The following is a 14643-nucleotide window of genomic DNA, read 5'->3' as shown; positions in this document are numbered from 1 at the left end:
GAGAAGTCCGTTACTCTGTCCTGACCGGGCACCGCCCCGAAATCACACCCGGATGCCGGCAGACGGGACTCGGGGCGGGAACCCTCTGATGAGAGGGTCCACCCTGGCCCGGCCGGCCCACTAGCAGCTGGTGAGACTGGGAGGCCGCACCTGACTGACCGGCTGGAGAGAGGCCACGAGGCTCTGGGGAGAAGCTCAAACCCAAACCCGAGAGCATGGACCTGGTGGGGCCTGGAGACCCCGCTCTGCAGGAAGGAGCCACGTGCCAGTGAGCACCCCCAGCGCCAGCCCCGGGAGGGGTCCACGCTCAGGTCTCCAAGGGGAGCGAGCCCGGGAGGCGCGCGGATGACCCGGGTAGGAAGGGCGCTGTCTGGGGACTCGGACCTGGTTTGCGTCTGGCCTGCGGCATATGGGGGGCTGCGGGGCCTCGCGGCCGGGGCCACAGAGCCCTCGGTGTCTCGGGAACAGGGATATTCTAATGAGCAGGGGCCCGGGAGCCTCGGTCCTGCCCCAGCTCAGGGGAACCGCCGGGTGAACAAGAAAATCCGCTCTGTGACTGCGCTTTGGCGCATCAGGATACAGAAATGCAAAACACAAGGTATTTTTAACCTCACCCTGTGGCGTTTGCATGTTTGAAAAAACTGAAAAGGCTCCAGTGCCGAGAAAGAAAGGGTTTATTGTCCCCGGACCAGGCCCTCGAGGGAGCCGAAGGCTGGAAGCCCGCCCTCCGGGGTGACGGAGCGGAGCCTGTTCTGGGAGCTGGGAAGCACTTCTGGCAGGCACGCTGTTTGTGGACCACGTCTGGCCGCTACTTTGAATTAATAGACGTCAGTCTCCTACAGGGGCCTCCTTCCTCTGCATCTTGTATAAAGTCGGCTCCCCAAACAAACCATTACAGCTGGATGGGCTGAGCTGTTGCTTATTCTCTGTTTTCCAAGAAGAAATGTGTGTGTGTTCCAAATCCTAAATTATAAATAAATTAGACAAAATCTCCTTTTTCTCCCTGGCAGTGCTGGCCGGGCAGGGGCGGAGGGTGGAGCAGAGAGGAAATGTGACTCACAGAGCGGCTGGGCCGTGCCAGGACCACACCAGCCCCTCGGGACGCGGAGGTGCCCAAGCTGAGTAGCCAGCAGATGGACCCACTCGGTGATAAGACAGGGGCTGGGGCCCGAGGGACCCGCATCCACCTCTCCTCTAGGAAAAAATAACAGGAAACGGAAAGAACACCCACCGCCCTAAAGGCCTCGGGAGTCTGCAAAGCAGCGAACGCTCCAGAGTCCTGCGAGCACAGGACGCGGTGAGCGAGGTGCCCTGACTCCGGGCCGATAAACGAGGGGGATCCCAGCGCCTGCGCAAAGCGCTACGGGATGCAGGCTGCTGCGTGGCGCGGCCCAGACCTGCCGCGCACGCGGACGTACTGTCGGGCCCCCCACTGGTTTGAGGAGATCGAAGTTACTCTTCCTGTAACCAAGGCTCCCGTGTCCCTGGTGCCTTTTAAGATCAACAAGTTTTCTCATGACAAAGCCTATCTTCGTCCCTTTCCCCCAAAACAGCTTTAAGCGCTCAAACCTGAACTGTCGGCAGCCGCTCCGTCTTTTGTCGATAGAGGCTGACAGGCCTCCCGTCAGGAGAGGGGAGACTGAGGCCGCCCGGCATTACCTGGCGTCCACCTTACCACCACCGCCCTCCAGGAGGGGCCCAAGACCAGACCAGCCTCCCGGGAACGCTGTTGCAGGTTCACCCGTGGAACAAAAATTAAGGGAAATACAGGCGTGGAGTGGAGCGGGCGGCGGGGTGTGCACGCTGAGGACACGCAGGGCGGGAGGGGTCTCTTCCCTCCAGGGCCTCCTGGGCCTTTGGGACACTGTCCTTGTCACAGCGCCCGCCTGGGGGCCGGCGGTCCCACTGCGCGCACCAGGGCTGCGAGCCAGCCGGGCCTGGCCACCGGCACGGTTTCTGAAAGTGCAGAGCCTTCAAACCACACCACTAAAGCCCGCCTCACAGGCCCAGGGCTCCCTGTGTCCCCGCCACCTGGCCCTGGGGGGCTCTGGCCCCGAGTCTCTATTCTGCGGTTGGGTCACAGCCGAGGGGCCGGCCTCGGGGATCCCAAGCGCAGCGTGAGCTCTCGGAGGCCAGGGTCTCCTTGGTCAGAAGTGCACACGCAGCCCTGCTCAGGGCCAAGACCGGAGGAGCCGCCCAGGGCTGGTGACTGCCTGCTCTGTCGTCACACGGGGACCCTCCCCACCGGCACCCGGAGCCCCGCTGGCTGCTGACTCCCCAGAGCTGCCCTGGCCTCCCTCGGGTGGGAGGCCATGCGGCCTCTGGGCGGCCTCTCCTGCACAGGCCCGGCTGGGCGTCCTGCGCAAGTTCAGCCTCTGCCGGGAAGGGAAGCGATCGGCCCTGAGCGGCCCTTTGTGCTCCAGCCTTATCAGGAACTGGCTGGCTTTCTCAGTAGGAAACTGCGCGCAAGCCCAGAAGTAAAAATATTCCCAATCATTAGGGAATTCCCTGCGGCGTGAGTCATCAGAAAGGCTTCCCCACCCCACCCACGGCCAGAAGGCTTCCACAGCCGCCTCGGGAGGAGCTGCCTCCGTGGGACAGGGCTGAGCGGGGGCCACCGACAGAGGCCCGAAGGTCCCAGCAGCCTCCCTTGTTTCCGGCCCTCCGCAGGGCCGGGGGGAGGTGCTGCCTCTGACCCACACGTGGTGGCACACTCGGGCCGTCGGAGCCCTGCAGACCAGCAGATGCACCTCCAGAGTGAGGGAAGGTCCAGTCGCTGCGGCACCTCTGAGGCCCAACACCCCCGCCAGGAGCGCCCAGGGGAGCAACACACGTGTGCTCTCTGGAGCCCGCGCACGGAGTCACTGCAGCGTCACGCATGACACCGACGGCCGTGCACGGTGAACGATGACCAGGACATTCTCTCTCCGGCCCTCAGAGGGTGATGTCCTGATGCTCCCGCGGGATGGACCTCAAGGACCTCGCTGGGTGGAGGAGCTGGGCCCACAGGACACCCTGAGCAGGCAAGTCCGTGGAGACAGAAAGCGGTCCTCAGCTGCCAGGCTGCGGGAGGACACGGCTGACGGCTGGCGGGTGAAGCTTCTCTGGGGTGAGGAGAATGCCCTGGGATATATGTGCTGGGCTCTGAATCAACCCAAGCCCTTGGACTTTAGCCGGGCGAGTTGTGCGGTCTGTGAGTTACAGCTCAACATGGCTGACACGGAAAATGAATCCTCCCACACGGCCGCACGCGGCGTCGCCACACGTGGTCCTGAAAGAGGCGGAAGAGGCCAGAGCCTGGAGCCGCTCCCCCCGCCGTGCCCACTCCACCCCGCTGCCCCTCCCCGGGAGGGACCCGGGCCCACTCTCTGGAGCCCTCCTGGGGAGGCGCCCGGAGGAAGGGACGAGCGAGCCTGGCTAAGCCGAGGGGCTCTCTGGTGACACCCACGCGAGCACAGGACCCCACTCTGGCTACTGCAGCCCCCGCAAGGCTCACAGCCGGCCTCACACCCCCGCACCCTCCACTGCAGGCGGCCGTGCCCTGGAGGGAGAGGTGCAGCTTGGGCCGTGAAGGCCAGGGAGGGCAGAGGTCACGCTGAGCCCACCGTCCGGTCCAGCAGCTGCAGCCCACTCCCCTCCCCAGCCTGTCGCATGCGCACCCACGAGGAGAGCCCTGCAGGGAGGGGAGGTCCCCGGGGACAGGGGCGAGGGCGCGTCCCGGGACACCGACAGAGGGGAGAGCTCGGAGCCGCGAGGAGAAGGGCCCTCGGGCCCCTGACGCCAACAGAGCCTGCGCACCTGACGGGGCCCTGCCCGTCTGCCCATCTCTGCGGAGGGGTGCCGGGGTAGCGTGATCTCGCCCAAGCCGGTTCAAGATGTTGCGTAGTTTAGAAGTGTGGGAGGATCACTGAATTCCGGGGCCACAGAGTGAGAAAGAGCCTTCTGAGGACAGGAGGGGCCCAGCCGCTGCTCGTCTGCTGACTGGGGTCAGGGCCGTTTCCCGGACGGTCAGGCCCAGGCAGGTCGCAGGCTGGGGCTACCGGGGGCAGCAGCTCCCACGCCCCCGCCGCCCCACGAGCCCACACCCGGAGGCGTCTCGGCCCAGGGCTACCCTAAGACCCCACCCGCAGAGGTCAGCCACCCACGACCACAGCCATCCTCGTGGACGCGCAGCACCTTCCCCGCCCGCCTTCCTGGGTCAGCACCAGAAGCATCTGAACACAGCGTCTCCCCCGCACCAAGTCTTGGCTTCTGGGTGTGAGCGGCGCACCAGCCAGCGGGGGCCGTTCTGTGCAAGTTCCAGAACCCCTGGGACCAACACCTGGGTCAGCGGGGCCGCAGCCGGAGTGCCAGCTGGACAACCAGCGAGTGACACCCGACCTGCAAGGCCCTACCCAAGACGCCGCCCGGCAAAGGCCGACCACAGCGGCCAGACCCCAAGAGCCAAAGGGCTGCCGGGCACCACCCAGCCAGGGAGGCCCCATGACGGCCCGACTCCGATCCTCCTGCGTAAAACGGGCAACGTCTCCGTCTGGTTCAGTGTGGACTCCGGCTCCAGACGCTTCCCCGCAGGAAGCAAGTCGGGCTTCCGTTTTAAGGTCTTAGGAGACCCTGGACGCAACCTTTTCTTCTGGGGTCTGTCTCTGTTGGCTCTGGGGCCTTAGTAAGAGGTCTGACAAGGAGGTGGTCCAGTCGCGTGGCAGGCGGTCACGCTGTGCCCGGTAACCCTCCACGTCTACACCCTGGGTGTCCTACCTCCAAGTCTGGGCAGGCGGGACCTGGTGAGCCCCAGTGCGGTGCGGCCCCTCTGAGTCTGGGCCTTGAGGAGGCCTGGCGCCCACAGAGGGTGCCCGGCGCCTTGTGTAGGAGACCCGGGGGCCACGGCTGCGTCCAGCCACACGCGAGGGCCGGCAAACTGTTGTCTGTTGAAGCCGCCAAGTTCTGGTGAGGTCTGTCGTGCAGCAGAAGAAGCCCAAACAGGCTTCACACGGTTTCCAGGAATTGCAGAGAACAGGCCGGGGCTGCACACAGCGGGGACTTTCAGCGTCGGCGTCAAGAACATAACATTCACGGCAACGGAACCTCTGAAGCCTCCCTCTCTCCTGTCTCCAGAAGCGGCAGTTCCCCTCCACACGGGCACTCTCTCTGTGTTCTCATGTATGTCAGGCTGTTTCAAACACTCACGCATACGTACAGATATGTCCCCCGCGCACAGGTCTGAAGAGAGACCCCCAGATCTTCAGTGGGAGACGGGCACAGCATCTCGCTTCCTGCAGGTGGCCCTGCCGTGGCGTCCCGCACCTGCCACGCCCCCTATGTGAGCCTGTGCCGGTGTCCACGCACACACACGGCCACCGTGGGAGGTGTCATCTGACGCGGAGGCCGCGGCTGTCAACCGTGAAGGCCAGGCCCTGCAGCCTCTTGCTGGACACAAAGACCTCAGAAGAATCTCAGGACGGTTCCGGAAAGTTGTCACCTGATGCAGCCAGAGCTGAGCGTGGCTGGTCCACGGCGCTTTGTGACGGGCCCCTCGTCCACAGACGGGGCTTTGCTCCTACATCCCGAGGGCCGTCCTCCTGCGGGCACCCTGCTCGGTCACCATGATGAGGACACAGGTGACGGCAGGGCTTCAACCAGGAGGAACCCTGAAACACTGAGGACGCTCCGAGCGCGGCCCAGTGCAGCCGAGGGGACGTGGTGACGTGGAGCTCGGCTCCCCCGGGCCTGACATGGCAACGTTCGCGGCAGCTATGGACTATATGCTCCTGCAGCGGCTGCCACGGGGCCCACTGCCCACGTCCAGCGGCTCCAGAGACCAGGCTCGCTGTGCGCGTCGGCCTTGCTGCCACCAAGCAGGGGGTGAAAGAACCTTCAAGCAGACCAGGCGGCCTCCTCGCAAGCCTAGAGGACGATTAGGCTTTGAATCTAAATTGACTTCAGTGGTTTCTCCCCCCGCAAATCAACCAAGAGAAGCCCAGCCGGGCAGCGTCGGCGTGCACTGTGCTGAGAATGGAGGCAGAGGCAGAAAGCGTGTGGACACCTGCCCCTCCTGCAAACACAGAACTGGCCCGAGTACGCGCGCAGACATGCCAACAACCCCGCTGGGACACAAGCACGACGTGACAGGACGCACAGCCGCGTCTCTACGTCTCCCTTGTCGCACGGTGTTCACGGGACGTCTGGCCTCCACCCACTCGCTGGTTTCTCGCCTTCCACCTGCCAGACGCAGATGTGCTGCAGGAGCGAGCGGGCTGGGGACGGGCCCCAACGTGACAGCGAGCGACAGCGGCACTCGGCCTGCATGGGGCCGGGGCGGCCCGGGAGGCCACGTGAGGGCGACAGTCGGACATCCGAGGACTCGGCTCCCGCCTGCAGGCGGGTGGCCGCTGTGAAGGCCCCGTGACCGGGCCACGGTAAGCCACGCCAACCTAGGAGCCCCACGGGCACCCACGACGAGCCGAGGGGGTCAGGAGACGTCTCACAGTCGCATCCGGGCACCAAGGTCAAAGTCGGGGCTAACTGGTCGAGGAAACAGCGAGGGGCGCCAGCTGGTTCCCACCACAGACGTCTGTGCACGGCGAGGACGCGGCGAGGACGCGGCGAGGACGCGGCACCGGGCCTGGGCTCCGCCCCCACGCACTGCGCACGCGCACGCGCACGCGTCTAAAGCACAGAAGCTCGCGCTGTTTCCGGATTCACCTCGCCCAGAGGGGGCTTTCCGGGGGCACAGATCCCCCCCACCACTGTACTTGGTCGGGTTTGCTCCAGCCTCTAAAACAGTTTCCAATCACACGCGCGACCGTACAGGCAGAACACGTTAAACGTGAGAGACTTTTTAAGCCCATTTTGATTGAAGTACTAAGTTTCCTGCAAACTGTACAAAACCAACCCCATTACGGAGGCTGAGTGCCTCCGCGGTTTGCGGTACTCAGCACGAGCCCTGCCCCGGCGCTCGGGAGGGGGACCGTGACCAGGAAAGAGAAGGCGAGGGATAAGGCAGCAGGCCCGGACCCCACAGGAGCCCCTCCCCAGCCTGGGGGCCACCTCCCTGCAAGGACCCGCCCCCCAAACAAACTCTGGAGTTTGAGAGAGACAGAAGGTCCACGTGGCCACGTGGTCGGGCCGGGCGTCCCGGGTCAGGAGCTGTGCTGCCCCTGCGTCTCCCCTGCAGCACAGCGAGAGGCTCATTGCCTGGTTCCCCAGACACCAGAGGGAGGAGACCCTTCCCCTTCAAACCCGCAGCCCCCTTTCCCGAGCACACGTGCAGAGGTCCACACAGGCGTGCGCACACGCACGGAGCGGCCCAGGGGCCGCCGTCGCTGAAAGAACAGCGGCTGCCTGTGCACCTTGGGGTTCTGTGCTGACAAGGGCGAGGGCCTGAAGCATGCCCCGGGGGTACAGCAAGGTCTCCGGGCCCCAGTGGGGCTCCGCTCGGCTACCGTGGCCGCTCCATGCCCAGGCGCCTGCCTTGGACGGTCTGTGGTTCTGAGAAACGAGAAGACGCCTCCGCACGGGCAGGCCCGGCAGCAGGAGCTGGTCGGAGCCCACGAGGGAGGCGCCCGCTAGCCAGGCAGACGCGGGGCCGTCCCTCTGCAGAGCACAGCCTCCTACAGGCCCCGCACCTGCAGCCCCTCTACAGCCGGCACCGTGTGCAGTGGCCCAGGACTGTGCATGGCACCCGTGGCCGCCCACGCCCACCTCCTGCCAGCCAACCTCCGCCGGCGCCCAAACAGCAAGGGCTCGATGTCGGTTTTTAAAGAAGATACCTGGCGCTTTCTCCACGAAAATGACCTTGGAGTCCTGCAGAAAGTTGTGGCCGGACAGGACCATCCTCTTCCCGCCGAGGACGGGGCCGCTGGCCGCGCTCTGCTTCTCCACGAGGGGCAGCTCCTGGGCCGAGCGCTGGGCTGTGTGGGGCAGGAGAGCAACGGGAGTGAGACGCCCAGGCCCCTCTGCTTGGCCCTCTCGGGGGCGGCCGCTACACCCTGCTTTCAAAGAGTTCCTGGGTGAGCAGTGCGACCCGTCCCTGGTACACGGAACAGAAGAGTAACCACGCGTGGTCCGTGTCTTCACAGTCTACTCCAGGTTAGAGTGACACGGGAAGGCAGCCACGCCTCTGACTTGTCCACGTGGAGACAGCGCACCTCTCAGTGACGAGTGTGCACACGCGTGTGAGTGGGCGCGCTCTGCCAGGGTGACTGACTGCCAGTGGGAAGGGCCCGGGGAAGCCGTGGGGAGCCCTGCTGGTGATGGGGAGGCCATGGCCCGGAGAGCAGGCGTCTCCAGCTAGGAGGTGGGATGTGGGGACCCGTCTGAAGCGGGCTCTGGCTTAAGGGCTGGCGGGCCACAGGCGGCCGAGCTCAGGCTGTCGGGGAGGGCGGGATGGGCAAAGGACCAGACGCAGGAGGAGGCAGAAGTGTGGCTGGAGAGGTGGTGAGGCCAAGCCAGGGGTCCTGACACAGTCACCCAACAGCCAGGGGACCCGAGAAGGAGGGTCCCACTCTGCCTCATGGGGCGGGGGCCTCGGGGCAGGGGGGCAGAGCCACCCGTGGCAGACCCCACGGACTGGAGATGGACTTCTAGAGACTGGACGGGAGGGTCCAGCAGCAGCAGGGGGGAGGGCTGGGAGGGAGGTGAAGACCACACAGCAGAGAAGGAGAAGGGGCTGCAGGGGAGGACGCCCCGTCGCCGAGGTCTGGCCGACGCTCAGGTCAGAGGCCGAGGAACTGAACCAGGACGTTCCCACCGAGACGGGTGGGCGGCTGAGCCGCGAGGTCGGGGGTGTCCTGAGACAGCCCACACCAGAGGGGTGGGGCGGTGCTTCAGAGATGAGAGAAGGAGGAGGGCGGGTGGAAAGGCTCTCGCTGGGGCCGTGGCCAGTGGAGACTCTGGTCCCCCCCGGGGTCCGGGTGCTGGGTCGGGGGCGGGCACTGCGGGGTTTCCATGCGGAGCTGAACCGGTCACCCGACTCGCTAACAAAAACGAACAGCGTCACTGCAAGAGGAAGCTGACCCCAGGCCGCGGCGGTCCCCGCTCCTGGAGGAGCTGCGTGGTCACGGGCATCCGAGCCAGAAGCGTCTCGGCACCGGGGCCCGTCCACGCACACCGAGGGCCGTGAACCCAGGGCCACCAGGGACAAAGGCCCGAGTTACATACGGGCAGGCTTGCAAATTCAGGTCCCTTCAGTCCAACAGATTTCAAGGCCAAAATGCCACTTTCTCAGGTTCCCTGAATCGTGAGGGGATTAAGTCAAATTCGGTCACGGCAAACATCTCGGTACTTCGGGACAAACCTCCTTTCCCTCTTACGCCCTCCTGCAGGTGCCGGGAGTCGGCGGCAGCCCTCACACCACGCACGCACAGGAGCTGCGGGCGCCCTGGCGAGGGTGCAGGTGTTTCCGTGGCTGCACGGGAAGGTGCGGGTGTTGTGGGTGGGACGAGCACAGCTCAGGGGCTGCGCACGAGAACCAAGGTGCTACTGGAAAGGAAACCTGCGGCAGGGGCTGGCCCCGCTCAGCCTGGAGACGGGGGTGGGGTGGGGGGGTGGTGGGGGGCAGCACTCACAGCACTCGATGGGGTTGGAGGCGACCTGCAGCGACAGCGTCCGGCCGTTGGGCTGCGGGACGTGGACGCGGAAGACCAGCCTCACGCGCGTGTTCTTCCTCCCGATGTCCGTCTCCCCCTTGCGGAGCTCGATGTCAGAGTTCCTGAGCTTCAGGATGCCGGCGCAGTCGATGCTGCCGGAAACAAGGGTCTATGCTCAGCCCCGGACCCCCGCCCCATCCCGGGCGACCGCTCACCGAAGGCTCTTTGCGGCCCTGCCCAGGGGCCGGGGCGGCCAGACACCCACCCGTCGACTGAGCTGGGGCCGAGGCAGCAGGAGACGAGCCAGCCCCGGCCTCAGGAGCCCGGAACCCAGGCAGGCAGAGCTGCCATACGCTCAGGGCTCCAGAGGCCCCAGCCCCGCTGCCCTGGGCTCGGTGGACGCCCCGGAGCAGGACGCGGCGTCCAAAGCAAGGCTCCCCCGGCTGCTCCAGAAACCTCCTTCCACTTGAGATTCCGGCGGCGTCCCCCTTAATCCAGGATCCTGAGTTTTCTAGGGCCTCATATGATTTCACTTAATTTCATTTAACTTAACAGTTCCATTCAACACCAGACTCCAGCAGAACCACCCAGGCGTCATTCATCAGATGGAAACCAGCCCTTTCCCTCTGTCGGAAGCTAAGGAAACGAGGCCGCGTGATGCCTCTGGGTCAGGACCACAGCCCAGCCCGGAGCAGCAGGGAAGCCCTGGCCCTGGAGCCCGGGGCCAGTCCCGCTCCCGTGGTGTCTACACCGTCTCTGGGTTGGATGGTATTGTGGTAAATGCAGCCACCGAAGGAACGGCTGCTGCTGAAGGAACCAGCAGTTCTCTCAAACCATCTGCCCTGGTCCGAGGGAACTGTGATAACAGCTCTTGAAGCAAACCCAAGGATTTAGAATGAATTCCCCCAAATCCGTGAAAAGCCAACATGGAGAGAAGGCCTTCCCTTTTTCCTTTTTTCTCTCTTTTTTTTTTTTTGTTGCAAGCACGGGCTCTAAGGCACGTGGGCTTCAGTAGTTGTGGCATGTGGGCTCAGCAGTTGTGGCTCACAGGCTCAGTAGTTGTGGCTCATGGGCTCTAGAGCACAGGCTCAGTAGTTGTGGCGCATGGGCTTAGTTGCTCCGTGGCATGTGGGATCTTCCGGGACCAGGGCTTGAACCCGTGTCCCCTGCATTGGCAGGTGGATTCTCAACCGCTGCGCCACCAGGGAAGCCCCTCCCTTTGCTTTTGACTTAGAGGGTTTATGAGTTACAAACAACTTACCCAAATCCCATGCAAAGCTCTACACGATGTGGCTTCCACACCCGCTCCCTCACCCGCCACAGCCCTGAGCTCCTCGCTGCCCCGTGGATGCCCCAGACTCACTCCTGCCTTGGGGCCTCTGTACTTGCTGCCTTCCTGCAGGGTCAGCTCTCGGCTTCTGTGCTGCCCCCCCACAGACACTCGCCCCCAAAGTCTCCAACAGGCCCCCCGTGCTAATGAGTTCCTGCCTTATGTCCCCCGCCCCAGAGGCCCCCAGGAGAAGGCAAGTCCTGTGGGACAACCGTGTCCCCTTTCTCTGCTGCATTCACAGCTCAGGAGTGAAATGCATGTAGCAGTCACTCAGTTCAGGAAGCCACGAACACAAGCCCTACTTGGACACGAGAAGATTGCCCTGCAGCTCGTTAACCAATTCACCTCTAAACTACTGAGTCAGATCTGACCTGCACATTCCAGCTGGTCACATCGGAGATGCAGAAACCCTCAGTGAAAATACGACCCAGACACACCGATCTCTTTAATGTTTCAATGTTTGCCTTTTGACCATTGCTCTAGCTTTCACAGTGCAGTCACAGAAATAAATGGGTGACACGTTCACACGTGGAGGAAGTACTGACAGCTGTGAACTGAGATACTTAAAGTGGCAACATGCACAGGGGCTGAAACCCCAGGAAGAAACAAATCCATTGTCATAAATACTTGTAACGTTTGCTGAGGTGTTAAGCCCAGGGCACCCAAGCCCCCTGAGCTGTGGAAACGTGGGGAGACATGCAGGCGTGCAAGTGCCCACCGAGCCCCCGCCCCCGCCCACCGAGCCCCCGAGGTGCAGCTTACATTGCTCGCATGTTGTTCTCCGGCAGCAGCGGGATTTCCAGGACCTTGGTGTTGGAGAGGATGGCCTCGTGGCTGGTGGTGGAGACGGTCTTGCCCGTGATCCGGTGCACCTGGTAGAAGGCGTGGGGCCTCAGCAGCCGGTCGTCCGCTGTCCCGATGAACAGCTGCAGGGTGAGCGGCTCGCTCTCCATGTAGCCGTGCAGCTGGGGAGAGAGGGAGACAGGCCTGTGAGCGCCGCGCCGACGCCCGGACCCTCCGTGCTCCCCGTGTGGAGGCTGGTTCAGAGGGGAGCGTGCGCAGGCCGGGTCTGGTCCCCCCGCCCCTCCTGCACCTCGGGCCCCAAAGTCTGGGGCCTCTGCTCCGCAGTCGGTTCTGAACACTTGGCTGCCCACGCTGGAACACACACACACAGACATGCAGTGCACACCTGCACGCAGGTACCTGCATCCCAGGAGCACACGTGCCCCATGCCCGGGACCGTGACGGGGACCCGCAGGGGGAGGCAGATGAGCAGCAGAGCCAGTCTCTCCGGGCCACTGCCTCCTCCTCAGGCCACCCCTCTGCCCACACGCGGGCGACACAGCAGCTTGTGGGGCCCCACCCGAAGCTGGGCCAGTGCCAAGCCGTCCGCACAAGCCTCCCCTGATGAATTCAGACACTTGCCCAAGAGGACGCCATCCACTTTCCCCTGCTCAGGCCAGTCCGAACCAGCAAACAGGATGCTTGCAAACGAGATACAAACAGCATCGGCCCTTTTCGGCCTGGCTCGGCAGGTGATGGCTACGGGTTGCCCTGGTGCCCGCTGCAGGCGCCCCTGGACCGGCTGCGGGCAGCCCCAGGTCGTGGCCCGTCTGCCACCAGCATCAGACCCAACACGGGTGGCCGCGCGTGGCCGTTCCGACCGTGTGGGCCAGCCGGCTAGGCGCACGGTCTTGAAGACAAGATCATGTGTGGGCACAAAACCCAGTGAGACTCGGGCCCCAGAACCGGAACGAGCCCATCGTGCACCAGGAGCCCATGGGAGAGCGCTGCTCCCGCATTTCAGGACCTACACTGGCTGCCCCCGGGCTGACCACCAGGGGCGCAGGTCAGAGCCCTCCTCGTGCCCCTGCACCTCCAGCCGCTGCCTCCCTCAGGGTGAGTCCTTTTCAGAACTGAACCTGACTCGCCTTCTCCGTCCAGGTCACAGCTGACCGTACTCAAGAGGCAAATCCTGAAGAAAGCAGGCAGCTCAGGGCGAGGCCCAGGCCCAGATTCCACAGGACCCCTGGGGCTCACCCCTCCTCCTGCAGAGGCAGGCGATGCGTCCAGCCGGAGCCCCCAAGGGTCCCGACGCAGGACCCCCGCGGAAGGGGCAGCCCCACGAGCAGACAGGCTCAGTCAGCACAGCTGTGCTGCTTCTCGCGTTGTGGTCACGTTCTCCCTGGACTAATTTTAGCCGCTTTGACAACAGGTAGCAACTGTAACACAGTCTGATGGGCCAAACTAGTGCCGTCCCCGAGAGCGCTGTCACTGCTTCCACAGCAGCAGAGACCCTGGTGCGGCAGTGCCAATGAGGCCACCTGCAGGCCCCAGACCCGCCTGCTCCCCTGCGGGATTCTCAGGGGGTCGCGAGCCCCTCCCAGCCCTGCGGCCGAGTGGAAGCCACGGAAGAACGAGCCCGCAGCGGGGTTGCGGTCGGGTCCACGCGCCCCGTGAGCCCCGTCTGGGCTCCGTCTCTGCCCTGTGGGAAGGCGCCCTGACAGTCACTGCACAGCCCATGGGGAAGAAGCTCAGGCTGGATGACCAAGACCTTCCAAGCCGCACTGGCTCAGGACACAGAGGGGGCCGGGGCACAGCGCAAAGGGCCAGGCTGCCAGGTGACCGAGGGAGCACAAGAGGGGCATGTGTCAGTGACCCGAAGAAACGGGACACCTCCGGTCCAGCTGCAGCTGACCGCGGTGACCGAGATCCTGCTTCCGTCTCTACGGGTCATTTTTCCAAGTTGGGACGTTAGAATGGAAGCTGAAGCGCCGTCCAGATGGGTGAGTCGGAATCCGCTGGGAGGTCCAGCGCTGGGAGCTGAGCGCCTTCTCTGCCCGGGTGTCTCGCTCGCTGTCTTCCTTGCAGAGAACTCACTATATGCTGCCCTGGCTGGTTTTCCATTTCTTTCTACGACATCCAGTTAGCAGCGCCTGCCTTGTCCACCCCCCCCCCCCCCACACTGTGGCCTCCCCGAGCTCTCCTCCATCCCTGCGTTTGGGAACAAATGTCTCTTCAACCCAGAGAAGCGAGCGCCTGCTGTTTCAAGTGTGGTTCAAATCAGCAGTGAACCGTTCATCAAAGCCGCGCTGACAAAGACCAGCTACTGCACTGACTTCACTTAATTACGAGATGAAGAAGCACTTATAAATTTTCAGAGCTCAGGAGACAGTCCCAACGACAGGCCGTTCCCGGGAGCCTCACAGAGCTCAGGAGACAGTCCCAAACAACACAGGCCGTTCACGGGAGCCTCACGGAGCTCAGGAGACAGTCCCAAACAACACAGGCCGTTCACGGGAGCCTCACGGGCACTCAGCAAGCAGAGGGCCAGGGCCCGCGCGCCACCCGCTTGGGGCCCCCGGGAAGGATGTGCCTGGGCGCCAGGCCGCTGGTGGGGCTGACAGCCGGGCCAGACGAGGGATCCGGGTGGCGCCTTATTAGGGCGTGGCCCCCGCAGGGTCAGCGGCTCCTTCCCCCCCGCCGGCCCGTCTTCCGGCCAACAGGGTCTGCATGGTGTCGCAACTATGGATAGGAGACAGCAGGCCACGAGCCAGGACTGACCGCTGCTGGACCGCAGCCCCCGATGAATGAATTTACAGCTTCAGGTGAACGTCCAGCAGCTCTGAGGCTCCCACACGAGCTCACCACGGGTGTCCGGTGTCTGTGGACATTCCAGAGCATTCCGTAGCACCCGGTTAATATTTAACAGCCCGTGTTTGTCACAGG

At 64.0% G+C, this 14643-nt stretch overlaps 1 protein-coding gene across 8 annotated transcripts in view; it reads right to left on the bottom strand.

Annotated features, from left to right (window-relative positions):
* The window catches only part of NFATC1 (nuclear factor of activated T cells 1), a 102626-nt gene that overhangs the window by 45478 nt on the left and 42505 nt on the right, over positions 1-14643 (bottom strand). For all 8 annotated transcript variants that reach the window (XM_073790842.1, XM_073790840.1, XM_073790839.1 and 5 more), the window contains 3 exons: positions 11677-11879; positions 9564-9736; positions 7767-7907 (listed from right to left, as the gene is read on the bottom strand). In XM_073790842.1, coding sequence (XP_073646943.1) covers positions 7767-7907; positions 9564-9736; positions 11677-11879 — 517 coding nt within the window. The remainder of the gene's footprint in view (positions 1-7766; positions 7908-9563; positions 9737-11676; positions 11880-14643) is intronic.

Source organism: Tursiops truncatus, chromosome 13, assembly GCF_011762595.2.
Source record: "Tursiops truncatus isolate mTurTru1 chromosome 13, mTurTru1.mat.Y, whole genome shotgun sequence".
Classification (NCBI taxonomy): Eukaryota; Metazoa; Chordata; class Mammalia; order Artiodactyla; family Delphinidae; genus Tursiops; species Tursiops truncatus.
Note: the sequence above shows the minus strand (reverse complement) of the source record. Positions and strands in the feature narration are given on the sequence as shown.